We start from the raw sequence: 13,588 nt of genomic DNA, 5'->3' as shown, positions 1-13,588 counted from the left end.
GTCATAAGTCAGTTCTTGTTAGCATCACAAACAGCTTCAACATGATTTTCAGAATGATATTATAAAGTAGTATTGTGAATTCCCTTTCTTCCATTCCTGCAATATTCAGTAAGTGTAGGAGAGGGATAAATCTCACAGGTCTCTTTGTTGTTGACTTTCACTGTACTCTGCACACTGTTTGGGTATCAAGATCTGGAATTCCTATGGGAATGCAAAGTTCTATTTAGACTGATGTCAGTCTTCCTTAGAGTTACACAGATTATTAGGTCAGGTAGGCAAAGATCCTTTGTACAGGATTTGTACTCCTGTACAAAGAGCAGTACATTACCTGAGACCTCATACTTAGGTACATTCCTGGAAAGATGACCAGCCAGGCAGCCTTCAATCAGGCAGTATAAAACTAATGAAAATGGGTGTGGAGATTAAATAGAAAACAGGCACCTAAAATTATTTGAGCTTCCAGAATCTTCTTTCTAATTGGGTTCAATAACTATACATCTTGAGAATTTTCTGCATATTTTAATTGTCCCAGTTACAAATTCAGAAGTTATGCTTCCCAAACTTTATAATAATTTGTTTGAGTTTACAACTTAACTTGGGTGGGGAGGGTGTGATGGTGGTGGTGTTTGTTGGTTTTTTCTAGTTGGAAAGATCAAAAATCCATATGCCTTTTCCCTCACTCTGTGTCAGCCCACATAACCAGCTATGTGTGAGGTGGGAAGTAAGCTGCTTTAACAGTTGATTCCATTTACTCTTTTAAGTGCTGGAAGCTGGCATGTAGGGAAGAAGGAGGAGGGAAATTAAATTTAAGCATAGATTTGGGTGCATGTTGGACATTGAAATTCTACAGTTGTGACACAGGGCTGTAATAAAATCAGAAACAGAAATTCACAATATGAATATGACATAATGAAGCCACTTTGACTACTAGTACAATTTTCTGCTGGATGTTGCAAACTATTTTCTTCAGATTACTAAAGATAATTGACTGCTTTGAACACTTAAAATCTGCCAAGTCAGAATGCCTTCTGTGAGACTTGCTAGCCCAAGGCTTGTTCTTTCCCTTGAGTGGAAGTGCTGATGTAGAAGGTGTTCTCAGATAACTGCATTTAGACATTTATGCTAAGGTATTTGCCTTGAGGAGGAAAGAGTAAAATATTATCTGTATATTTTAAAGACTGTGAGATGCTAAAAAAGTGGGATTTCTATAAAGAAATGTCTTGTTATAACAATAGCTTTAGGGTGGTTTTTTTTTATAAGATAATAATCATGTCTTTGGCTCAGACTGAAGACTCATTTAATGGCAAGCACCCTCAAGTTATTGTTTGGATCAACATATAAATTGAATATCCTTATTTGAAAAGAAAGATGAGAAAAAGCATAAAACATAATTTTAAGGTGGTGAAAGATAATTGTCTAAGAGCAAATGCATTTAATGTATCCCTTCTACCTTCTGTTCCTTCTTCCATCTTTCTTTCCCCTCTTCTCTGCTTCTCTACCTTCCTTTGTTTTCCAGTCTTTTTTTTCTTCTATATGTTAAGAAATACAGTCCGAAAGTTCATGCACCAGGGTGTATTTTCAAAGCTAACTGGAAGAGAATAAGTGAAATTTACTCAGTGGAGACATGCTTTATCCAAAAGTTCTATTCCCTCCTGGAGTCCCAGGGAATGAAAAGTATAATATGATAGCATCCCTTAAGATAATATCCAATATTCTTTTCCTCCTGTACCTTTTCCAGGGATTTAAGTATCCCCAAGAAGGCAAAAAGAGCTCATGATTGTGTCTTCTCTTTTGTGTTAGAAACATTCTTCTGTAAAAAGTGTTTACAGAAACATTGATTATTACAGGCTATCTCAAAAGGTTTGATTCTGGGAACAGAAAATAAGAAAAAAAAATTTGGTAAGGTAAGATTGTAATAAGAAAAGAGTCCCAAACTAAAGCTCTGTTGTCATAAATCTGTATTACAGGACTCTTAGTTTTTAAACCTGAGTGTCCACATGCACACTGCTGTTGCCTGTTGAAGACAGCACACAGTAACCCCTGGACTATGCCCAAGAACTGTGAGGGACTTTGCTATTTGGCAAGCCTAAAAACCATGTCAGGTCCCATTCTTACAATTTAACAGCATAGACAGTTGCATTCCAGTGGCATAAGAACATTTTCTGACAATATTAATTTTACTAGCATAGATGTTGAGAGTAAAACCAAAATAAGATTACTATATAAGGATTAAACTCTTGAAAGGAATTAACAGTACCTCAACAGGCCCAGTGAGACCAATCAGGAGAAAAAAATTTCATTAGAGTATGACGACATTTTGACTTTTTTCATTTGTTCTTCCTTAATTACTGAAGGATTGTTTGGGGCTGGGAATGGTACAGGTGAAAATGGTTCTTCTTCTTATTGTGCTATCCCATCATTTTCCCAACTTCATTGGTTACCTTGATGTGTTTTTGGGTTTTTTTTCCTGAGAAATAAATGATACTGATTTCTTACAGTGTGTCTCTAGTCAGAGGGTTATGAGTCTGTGAAAGGAAGACTCTTGGGCTATCAGGAGTGTGTGACTGCTGTGGACTGTCAGAGATGAGCAGTTTTGCTTGTGCTGCTAAGGGCTGGGTGCTGCCTCAGAGGAGAGCAAAGTCTGCTGTGACCTGGCTTAAATCTAGGGAGGGGTGAAAGAAGCATTTGCCACCGTTTGGTGGCTAAAGCCAAGAGTAAAAGTGACACAGGTTTGGGAAGTCATTGCCAAAGTGCCAGTATGGAGGAATCAGTTCACAGCAATCTGGAGCTCAGCAAGCTACAAATGGTAACCAGCAAGCAAACCAGGGTTTGGGTTAGGGTAGTTTATGGGCCGCTGCCTTTGTTCACTTCTGTCTTTTCCTTCTGTTACCAAGGTATTTTCCTTTTCTCTCCAGTGGAACATTAGTGAGGTTTTACAAGCTCAGATGGAGGAAAAGGAGCAGGTTCTACCCATCTTCTTTCAAAGCACGTCTGATTTGTTGGTTATTTGCTGCGCAGAGGAGCACTGTGAGCTGAATCTGAAAGATTACAGGATGTTTCTCCTCCAGCCTGATCACCTTCTACTCCTTGATATCATAAGATTCAGCCACTAGTGTCAAGGGTGGTTATTGTGCCTGAGCACAGAGCTCACACAAGGCATGTCTGAGCAAGCAGGCAGAGCAAACACACAGTACCAGGTAATAATTTGAATGTACCAGTGCATGTAATGAAGAATCCCCTTGCCCATGTCCTCAGGCAGCAGATGCTGTTTCCTGCCAGAGAGCAGAGATTTTACAGGCAATAATGTGTGTCATTTCCATACCCTGAGAAAACCCTTAACAGCACAGTTAACAGGAACAGTGCTGAAAGGAGTACTTGCCATCATGAGCATTAATTTTAAGCATGCTTGTTTTCTCCTCTTACCTTCTGGTTTAGCACAGTCAGACTGTTTCTGGGTTCTAGCCTCTTGGCGCTGCTTTCCAGTAGAAATAAGAAACATGAAAGCACATTTTACAGCAAAACATGTAACAGAGGAGAAAATAGGTCAGATTTCACTTGCCAGTGCTTCTTTAAGTTAACAGCTGTGGGTCAGAATACATTTTTATACAGAAGAACAGCCAGAAAATTTAAGCTTGCACAGTGTTGTCTCATGGTGTTCATAACCTTCATTTCATGACCTTTGATGCATTCTGTGGCAAGTGATCAAAGACAAAAAACAGGGTTTTGGTGTTGTTTTAAGGGATTTAATATTTTAGTTTTCTGGTAATACTATATTTTTCTGTACTGGGTTTTTTAATTAGAACACCCTATGTAAAAATATATTTTCATCCCTTAGGAAAGCAAATGTAGGGATGTAATTTTTTTGTTCATTAACGTCCATGAAGGATGGATTCATGACTGCAAAGTTATATCTGATATTACTTTCTTAGTACTTTTCTTAGTACTTTTTCTTTTCTCAGGTAAGGTCTTTATACCCATTTCAAATGCCTACACTTGTCTAAATATTTGGGACCTGGATTGTTACTCACAAGTTTCCTGTAATTGATAGGTCACTGTTTTTACTAATCCATAATAAAATATTGCTCATTAGAAAGCAGGATTTGCTGCTCTACTTTCCTCCAAACTGTATAAATTCTAAACCTATATTCTAAATGACTGTGGCAATTTTTCTATACTTTCTATATTTTTATTTTATAGAAATATTAGCATCATTCTAATATATTTTAATAACATATTCAATCAGAAAGTTCCCAGAAGTATCTTCATGGTAGGAAAACCATGCACTTTAAGTATCATAAACAGGCAAGTCTTTCAATAGTTTTGCATAAGATTGTGGAATGTGTGTGATAGACAGGAAAGCCAGAAGTGTCGCCAGCTTTGTAGGAATTAGAAGACTATATTCTCCTACATACAGTTCTATGAGGAAGCCACATGATGGATGAATAATTTGGCTTATTTAGGCATTTTAATTTTCTTCTTTTGCAAGAATGGAGACAATATGGAATGACTGCTGCTCAAGGATATTATTTGTTTTTTCTTTTGATTGTTTATGAAGCAGGAGAGTGCCTGTAGTGTTCATGTCACCAAAGTTTATATTTTCCCCTTTTTTTTCCCCTTACACATTTTTTTCAGTGATTCACCTTTTCTTGAATGGTGCTGACCTGAAACCTCAAATAGATCTGCTTTAGAATGACATGGAGATCCATTCAGAAATTAAATTATTTCACAGTGCTTATATAGTAAGCTTTTTGAAGTACAGGAAAGTACAAAGTGGAAAATTGACAAAGTACAAATTGACATAGTGGAAAAATGTGCTATAAATGCAGAAGTGTTTAATGATAAATATAGTACTCATAGGTGGGGTTAAAGACTCTGATATAGCTGTGTGCATTCATATTTATTTACTGCAGAGAAAGGAACTCCACATGGCTATTTTTGCCTTGCTGACTGTAATCCCATCAAGGCAGCCTTATAGACATCTGCTAAGGTTTTTTGTTATTATTTGGTTAAGATTTTGAGATTGAGGTGAGAAAAATCCAACTGTCACCTAGAAATGACCTCAAGGCGGTTTCACAGATTTGTCCAACATGATTTTCACATATTTCTGCAGGCTTAGATGTATTCCTTGCCCTAAAGTGCTTCAGTCTGTGGCTACTCATATTTTCTAAAAAATAATGGTCTCATATATGTGGTGTGCAGTTTAACCTTTATTCAGTCTAGCTTTTTTCAAAACATTAAGAGTAAGGACCAAGCAAGAGAGAAATTACCCCATATATTTTCCAGTAGGCATTGCAATATATATCAACTGATCCACTGTTAGGTCTACAAATAATTCCTTATGCTAAGTAGCCCCTCATAGCCATTGGACTCAATCTCTATACAATTATAACCATCATGAGATTTTCAGGGTGTACCAGAACAATCAATTTCTCAGAATGCTTCTTATCTAAACAAGATCAAGTCTTTGTATCTTTCTTTAGCCAGTATCCTGTGGTAGTCTGTCTGAGAATTATCTGTACCTTGCTGTTCTGGAGGGGAGGAGGAAAGGGCTTATGGACCAGAAATCACTTCCACCCCTGCTGTTGTTGGGCCACAGTTAATCCAACAGTACTAACACAAAGCAGAAAGATTTAAGGTCCCCTTTCTTTTTTCATTTAAGTCAATGCACACTGATAAAATTCTAATGAAAAGGAATCCAAGCACAGGAGTGAGTTACTTATTATGGGAATTTCCAGTGATGCATTGTAATGTTGGATTTTCAATTTTTAAAAGTGGTTACATTCCTAATTGGTGAACAAAAAGGACCAATTTATCCCTTGCTGTGAGAAACATTTTTCTTATATATTATTCTCATGAAGCCTCTAATTCAGCCAAACACATTATGTAAATGGAACCTATGAAACACTTTCTAAAATATATGTCAGATTTACATTACTAGCCTGTTGTGTTAGATTGAGGAAGGGACCTTGTTACACTGTGGCAATTTTTTTTTTTACTTTCATAATAATCCTTTCTAAAATAAATTGCATTTTGTACAAGCAAGGATTCTAGCAATAACTCTTGGTGTATCCTAAATGAGTATTCACTAACTTCACCTGGGCATTGTGATCGTAATCTCTACATCTTCATCTTTACTGATCTCAGGAACAAGACTTTTATGTCCCTTTTAAACTAGAATTGGATTCTTTTGATACAAAATGTGCAAATGTTGGACTGCAGCAATTGCTCCAATGCCAAATGAATTTGGATCAATCTGCCTTGCATACAGATTGAGTTTCTCAAAGCCTTATGACACAGATAGCCTGGGCTGAAATATTAGCGGGCAGTGTGAGAGCTAAGCTTGTTTTTTCTGACAAAGTCAGAACCCAGATTTATATCTGTCTTGTACACATTGCTTGGAGTCTGATGGTGTTAAAAGATAGCATTTTTTAAGATAAAATAAAGATGCAGTTTCTTTATTTAAGATAAATTTAACATAAATAAAGGCGCAGGTTAAATATGTACATGTATGGCTATACCCCTTCTGAAGACTTTAATTTTAATTTAGACAGTTGTGATACATTAAGAAGCAAAATCAATTATCTCAAAATAATTTATGGCAGAAACTGAGCATAGTAGTTCATTTGCATAATGAAGTGCTGTTAGTATTGATTTCATACAAGTTTAGGTGGAAGTATTATATTAATAACACTATTTTCATTTCTGGCCTGGCTTTAAGATACTCCACTTTTGACAGCCTTCTCTTATGCATCTCACCACACACATGTATTTTGTCTTTGAAGTAAAGGTCAGAGAGGTGTGAATTTAGAAACAGGGAGCTTCCCATGAAACTAGAAAAGATACTCAGACACTGAAGTAATAAAAAAGAGCAATTAACCCTTAAAGTGAGATATCCATTAAAACTATAGGCAAATCTTATTAAATCTGCAATTTATGAAGACATGTTAGGGTATTTTCTAAAGTGTTTCTAATTTTTCTGAAGGTTACATTTGACTGGTGACCACAGGGACTTCTGCACTGTAGGGACAAGGCAACTGTTTCTCTACATCTCCATAATGACTTGGGGACTGTCCAGAGCTAAACTCATTTTGCCTTACAGCTGTTTTTTTAAAATTATTATTTGGTACATTCAGAACAGCAAGTGGGCAACTAATAAGGATTAGTAATGGGGAGGTTTTATTTAATTCAGTTTTAAGCTGCTTTATTCAAGAAAATCCTTAAAACACAGAGATTATATTTTTGGAGGTACTAACACACTGCCATGAATTATATAGTATGTACAATACTAAAACATATTTTCATGGAAGATTAAATGCTTGTATACAGTATGTGAAATTACTGATTACATTTTGAAGCTGTATTCCCACACTGAAGTCTTTGTGTTTTACTGTTTCAGGGGATTTTCAAAGCATCATCTCAGGTTTTAGAGAAAATGTATCAGTATTTCTAACCATAATGATTTTATCACAAGTCCTGCTGTATTTCACTTTGTATTTCAATACTTGTCTCCTGGAGTACCATAAATATGTGAGAATTCATACTATTATTTTTAAAAATAAGTATACTTCTTACAAGTAACTAAAAAATTGAAATTTGGGGTGAATGTGTGCCTGTGTTCACTCACAAGCAAATTAAAGGAGTAAAGTAATTCAACATTTGAATGGGAATCTCATTCTTGTGTTCAATTTAACACATCTCTCTTTATTTTTTGCCATGTTGAGACTTGAGGTTGGTAATAGCTCTGAAAGATAAGAAATAGTGTATAGCACACTTTACTTTGGAACAGACAGTTGTGTTATGTCCATCAGGGGTTAACAGAAGTTAGCCTATATCAGAGCAAAACCATTAGGTTTGATCAGCATGTTCCTGCAGTGAAGGCACATTTCACGTGTGTGTAATATTTTCTGTGTTGCTCAATTTTTCTTTCACCTTCAGTGTGCTGGTCCTGGATGGGCTTTTGGAAACCACTGGCTCTCTGGCTTTCCTTGCTGTGACTGTCACTGGAGAGTCTCTGAGTGCAGATCAGCTCAGGAGTCACACTCTTTGTCCTCACTTATTTCAAGTGTTTCCTCTCTGCATCTCCACAAGCAGCATTCTGTCAGGCTTGGGTAGCTTTATTTAGTCTCTGCATGTGTGATGGGTGCCTGCACTCCTGGAATGGTCCATGGAGGCTTACCCTATACAGGCAATGGAAACAAATAAAAGACTCAGCTCACCCTGCTGCAGGTAACTGCAGGCTGATCAGCTCCAGCCTCCACTAAGTGTATCAACCGTAGCAGGAATATCTCACTTACATATGGAATTTTTCATGTACCGTATTTATGCCCAGCACTTAAGTTCAGGTGTCTCACTCCCAAACTGAATCACACACTTCTGATCAGAAGCTGAATTACTTTACTCATTAGTATTAAGAGAATGCCTTGCTTGCAGAGTTCAAATGACTGCCTTGAGAGGCTGAAGGCACATGGTGGTTTTCACAAAATATTTACTTCCCTAGATAGTCATATACCTATTTTATCTTACCTATCACCATTTGATGTTTTACCATATATGATCTTTCTTCACCTCATATAAAAGATATCTGTTACTAAAGGACTTTTTTCTTGGTTTAGGTTTCAGTTTTCAGTAAAGTTTCAACTTTCAGTAAAACTTTACTTCCATTTCTTCATATCTGATTCATTTTAGAAACCATCTCTTTTTAAAAGTGCTGCAATATGCCAGGGTAAAATCTGTTTTTACATATGTAATTATCCTGTGTACTGTGAATTGAAAATTACTATTAAATTAGAAGTTTGAAATGAAGCTTTCTTTGGATTTCAGTCCAGTCCTTGTTCATCACTCTCACTGCTTTGTCTTTAACAGGAGTCCTGTGCTTGTGTTCCAATGTGTGCATCGCCATGTCATTTGCCTGGACTGCTTCCATCTGTACTGTGTAACCATGCTGAATGACCGCCAGTTCATCCATGACCCAGAGCTTGGCTATTCCCTTCCCTGTGTAGGTATGTTTCTGCTGGTTTTTTTTATAATTTTTTTAATGTAATTTTGATTTCAGGATAATATTATTTTTTTAGCACCTATTAATTTTGTGTAAATCAGTGGAATTATACTGCGTTCATAGGAGTTGTTTAATTTGTTGGAGAAAATATTTGAATATTGAAGTGGATTTTGCTAAGCATGTAAACTGGAGAATTAACTGGATTTTAAAGGGCATTTCTTTTAAAATCAAATGTTTACTTTCTTCATATTAGTATTTTATAATAATGAAGTGCAACCAGATGATAGCATTACACTCCAGTTTAAAAAAAAAAAACAAAACACCTTGACCTCCACATTTTCAATTTCAAATTAAGTAAATTATTAACTTTCTTGGTCTGTCTTCAAGCACTAATGAAAAAGGACTGCGACAGGAATTTTAAATACTCTTCCTTTTGGTGAAGTTATTATTGCTAATTATCACCTCTTTGAATGAAATGTAGTTACGTGTTTACTTGAGTAGGAAACAAGGTTTGACTTAACTGAACAAAGAGTTAAATAGAATATAGAAGATTTGTTTTGAGAATTGATTCAATTACACTGGCATGTGGACTGCAAAATTGTCAAAAATTTTGCTATGAAGAAGTATATTCTATACAGAGCATTCTTTTTTCTTGGTGTTAAATTAAAATGGGAGCATATATGTTTGTCTTAAGTGCTGTATCATGGTATGAGAATAATTTTACAGCATATTAGAAGCTGCCTAGAAGATAGGTTTGCCTGGTTACCTGAATGGCTGATAAATAAGTTTCAAACCCCACTAGATGGGAGAAAAATTGACAAAAGTTCTTATTAGAGTGGCATCTATTTAATCTGAAAACATGCCTTGACGATATTGAAAGTACAACAGTAAGAAATATTTAAAATTATTTATTTTTAATTACTTCAAGAACAAGCAAGCAATGGTTCTTTACATTTCACTAGAAATGCTGTTTATGTGCTGTGTTGCCAGGTCTTATTTTACTTCCCCCTAAACAGCTACTGCATTTACACACTGATGTCATCCTACACAAAATAATTTTTAATGTTTTGTAGGAAAACTTGTCATGAGAAACTGAACGGGAACTTTAGACCCAGTGTTCTTTCCTTGACCTTTACATTAGCATTGTACTGTGTGGTCAATCTGTACTCTCAGCCTCCTTCCTTGCTTCTCCAGAAGTTAATCCATTTGCTGCTCCCACACATATTAATAAGCTGCTTGAGTAGAATCCTTCCTTTTTCCCCTTGTTTTATTGTTTTCTTCCATTTTCTTCTGTTAGCTCCTTAGGTTGATCAGTTATGCCAGGGGTACAGCAGGCAGCTCATCTTTCTCCTCGCTTGTGGGCCTCCTTGCTGCTGTGCCTGGTATCAGAGAGCTTCCTCCAGATCAGGCTGACATGTCAAACTAATGACCCTTCTGCCTCTTCTGTCTGTAAACCCATTGCTAGTCATGCTGCACTAAACTTGTATTAGGATTTTTCCATATATTTTCAACTCCAGTTGCTCAGTTCAGCAGTTCTTTTTCTCTTAGAGGAGACTAAAAAGTTTTCACAAGTTTTTACCCCTGCCAGTCTATTTCTCTTTTCTGTTTGCTGAAGTTGAACATTATGGGAATTGAGCAGTGGAAGCAGAGTAGGGATGAGGAGAATACACAAAAAGATGGTGCTGGGGTGCTCAGGGTTGCAATTTCAGTCTTGGAGTGGAGAGGAAGGCATGGGTTTGGCTTAAGAAAGGCATGCTGTAGAGGATGCACAAAGGATGGTGTACTTGTGCTGTTCAAGTGAGATAGAGTTCAGCTGAGGAAATGGGAAAGAAGCTATTGCTGCCAGTCTAGTCTCAGCTGTGTTGTACTCCAAGTGTTATAATAGCTATATATGGCAAGACTAAAATATTGCTAATCCTAAAGTTTCAGCACTCCCCAAACTGGAAAGTTTTTTTTAAAATAATAAACCTTAAAGCAATTCTAATAGCAGTAGTAATAGTAATATAATTGCAATACTTTTTCTCTCTCATTGATTGCTGCCTCTGTCAGTTTTCTCTGTTATGTTAGCAGTTTTGCATTTTAAAAAAATGCACTTGGAACTATTCTCTTTTGGGGTACTTTGCAGAATGAAGAATCTAAACAGAGCTGTTGTAACTTCACAGTTCATTTCTGCAGCTATCTGAACCTAACTTTCTGATATACAGGTCATTTGGTTGTCTCTAGTATTAAGTTGTACTTTAGTTGGGAGCTGATGATTATTTTTTGTTCTTTGAGAAAGTCATGAGACTGTTTCATCATATCTGTGAGAAGGAGGCATGCCTGTGTTGCCAACCTCTTCCTACTCTTAAGACCTAAGGGGTTTTAGCGTGCTTCACAACTATGGATGCAGCAGCTCTCATCAATGAATTCACTTAAGAAACTTTCACAGCAGTGTCACACGATTTTCTTTTCCACTTATCATGGTACTTCTACTGAATAACATAAGATGGCATTTTTACAGTCTACAGTTCACAATCTTCATTTTGCAACTGCAATTTGCAGTTTGTATTTACAGATGGGTATGGTAAAGTACTATTTGACACAGCTTTTTCTAATTACCTCAGTGAAGCCTCAAATGAATTCTCCTTGACAGGAATGACAACAAGACCTTTCTTATTCTGGCAGTGTGGGTTTAATACATGTTATATCTAATAGAGAATGACTCAAAGTAAAAAAAAACATTAGGTCTGAGCTTTATTGAAAAGATAGAGGTTTGTTTGAGCCTTCTTCTAAAAGGAATACAAAACAAAGTCATATTCACTCTGATGAGATTTATGTTATGGTAGCTGACCAGGCTGCACAGAGAGCCTAAAAGAGTCTGCATTTAAACATGTATTTTTAAACACCACAGACTAATGCTGAAATAGTGTTTGTGATGTCTTGAAGTTTGAGGTTTGGATTTTTAAAAGTTATTTGATCATTTTCATGTAAGGGTAGGTTTACTTAAAAACTGGCACATTTCTTCAAGGCATACGTGCACACATTGCCCTCAAATTCTACAGGAGGGTTTGATTTTGTAATTAAGCATAGTTAAATAGTTGGCACTTCCAATTAGTTCTGTTCATTCTAGTGTTTTTCAAAAATAGAGATAACATAATGAACATAGCCTGCAGTTTCCATTAACATTTGACTCACTGTTCCCGATTTTTATCAAGGGAATGTACCAACATAGCAAGTTTTTTATATCTTTTATTGGATCAACCTAGAGGTGAAAGCACCATACACACAACAGAATAAAAATAAACAGCAGCTGCTACAGCAAAGGGTCACTGTGACAGACGAGATCAGTGTTATCATCACAAGTGTATGATAACTTGAGCTGGAAAGGATCTAGGGATTTCAGATAAACAGGGCTTCTCAAGTAGGTTTAATTTCTTGCTTCCTGGCACACATGTGCCAGAGGATGCATTTTTTTTCATTGCATTCAGGTATTTTGTGTGGTTATATCCTTGCTTCGCTTTGATTTCTATTATGGGGCCTAATTAAGCAGGAGATAAGACGGTTTCAAAACAAAGCTATCATCTGAGCTGATGAGCTATGATATATCACCTCAGTAGTGCCATAGCTTCACTTTGTTCCAAAACAAAATGTGTCATTGCTGTGATTTTTAGAAGAAGAACATTAATTCCTTAGTGTTCAGCTGCTAATCGAGTGCCAGGCAGCAGAACTCCAGCTGAGAAGAGGCAGCCTGGAGGAGCAGAGCGCTGAGCACAGTAGCAGTGCATTGATAGGATTAGCTGTTCACAGGAGTGTGGCAGCAGCCCCACCACTCAAAGCCACTGCAGCAGCTCGGAGGAAGCACTTGCAGAAGTGCAGAGGAGCTGGCCGAATTCCATTGGTCATTAAAATAAAAAAACTAAATCTTACAGATTATACTCTCTGCCCTTGTTAAATAGCAACAAAAATCTATCTCATCTCTCTGTGTGGTGTCTTGTATTAATGAGGCTTCATGCATAGAAATTTCCATGAGTGGTGACCTCCAAGTATCTTTGAAATAATTAATAAGGTGCTTAGAGGGATGGATTTGCATATGCATGAAAGATCATTTATGGTTATTTAGCTACTGTGCAGGGCAAAGAATTTTATAGCATTACCTCAAAGAAGGAATTATATACAAATATACAATGTATTACCTCTTTTAAACACATTCTTTTCCTATGAACGCAGTTGCACTTTTGAAATAGCATTAGAGCATTATGAATCTTGGTCCCCAATGTAAAACAGACTTCCACAATTCTTTGGTAGTAGAAAAGTTGGTGATACCTAGGAAAGGGAAGGTTTTATGCTGCTGTAGGCACTTTGCAAAAACATCTTTGCATCACTTTATTTCTTATGAGTAATTATATGCATGATGTATTTTAGAGGAATCCAGATAAAAGATGCAGTTCTCCTGATGACTATAAAACAGTATTTTATCTGGAAGTAATCTGATTTTACCACAGATATATAAATAAATATGGAGAATTACCCCAATTTGTGTATGGAACTGATAATAAAAAGGACTAAAGCTTTAAAGTATAATAAATTGCCCCAAGAACCACGTTCCACTGAAGG

At 36.5% G+C, this 13,588-nt stretch overlaps 1 protein-coding gene across 1 annotated transcript in view; it reads left to right on the top strand.

Moving 5' to 3' along the window:
* Window positions 1-13,588, top strand: part of PRKN (parkin RBR E3 ubiquitin protein ligase) — a 674,995-nt gene that overhangs the window by 399,200 nt on the left and 262,207 nt on the right. The window contains exon 7 of the mRNA XM_071430404.1: window positions 8,863-8,999. Within this exon, the coding sequence (XP_071286505.1) occupies window positions 8,863-8,999 (137 nt within the window). The remainder of the gene's footprint in view (window positions 1-8,862; window positions 9,000-13,588) is intronic.

The sequence above is a fragment of the Agelaius tricolor genome, unplaced genomic scaffold (genome assembly GCF_023055355.1).
Source record: "Agelaius tricolor isolate 1412-34295 unplaced genomic scaffold, bAgeTri1.0.p SCAF_1, whole genome shotgun sequence".
Classification (NCBI taxonomy): domain Eukaryota; kingdom Metazoa; phylum Chordata; class Aves; order Passeriformes; family Icteridae; genus Agelaius; species Agelaius tricolor.
Note: the sequence above shows the minus strand (reverse complement) of the source record. Positions and strands in the feature narration are given on the sequence as shown.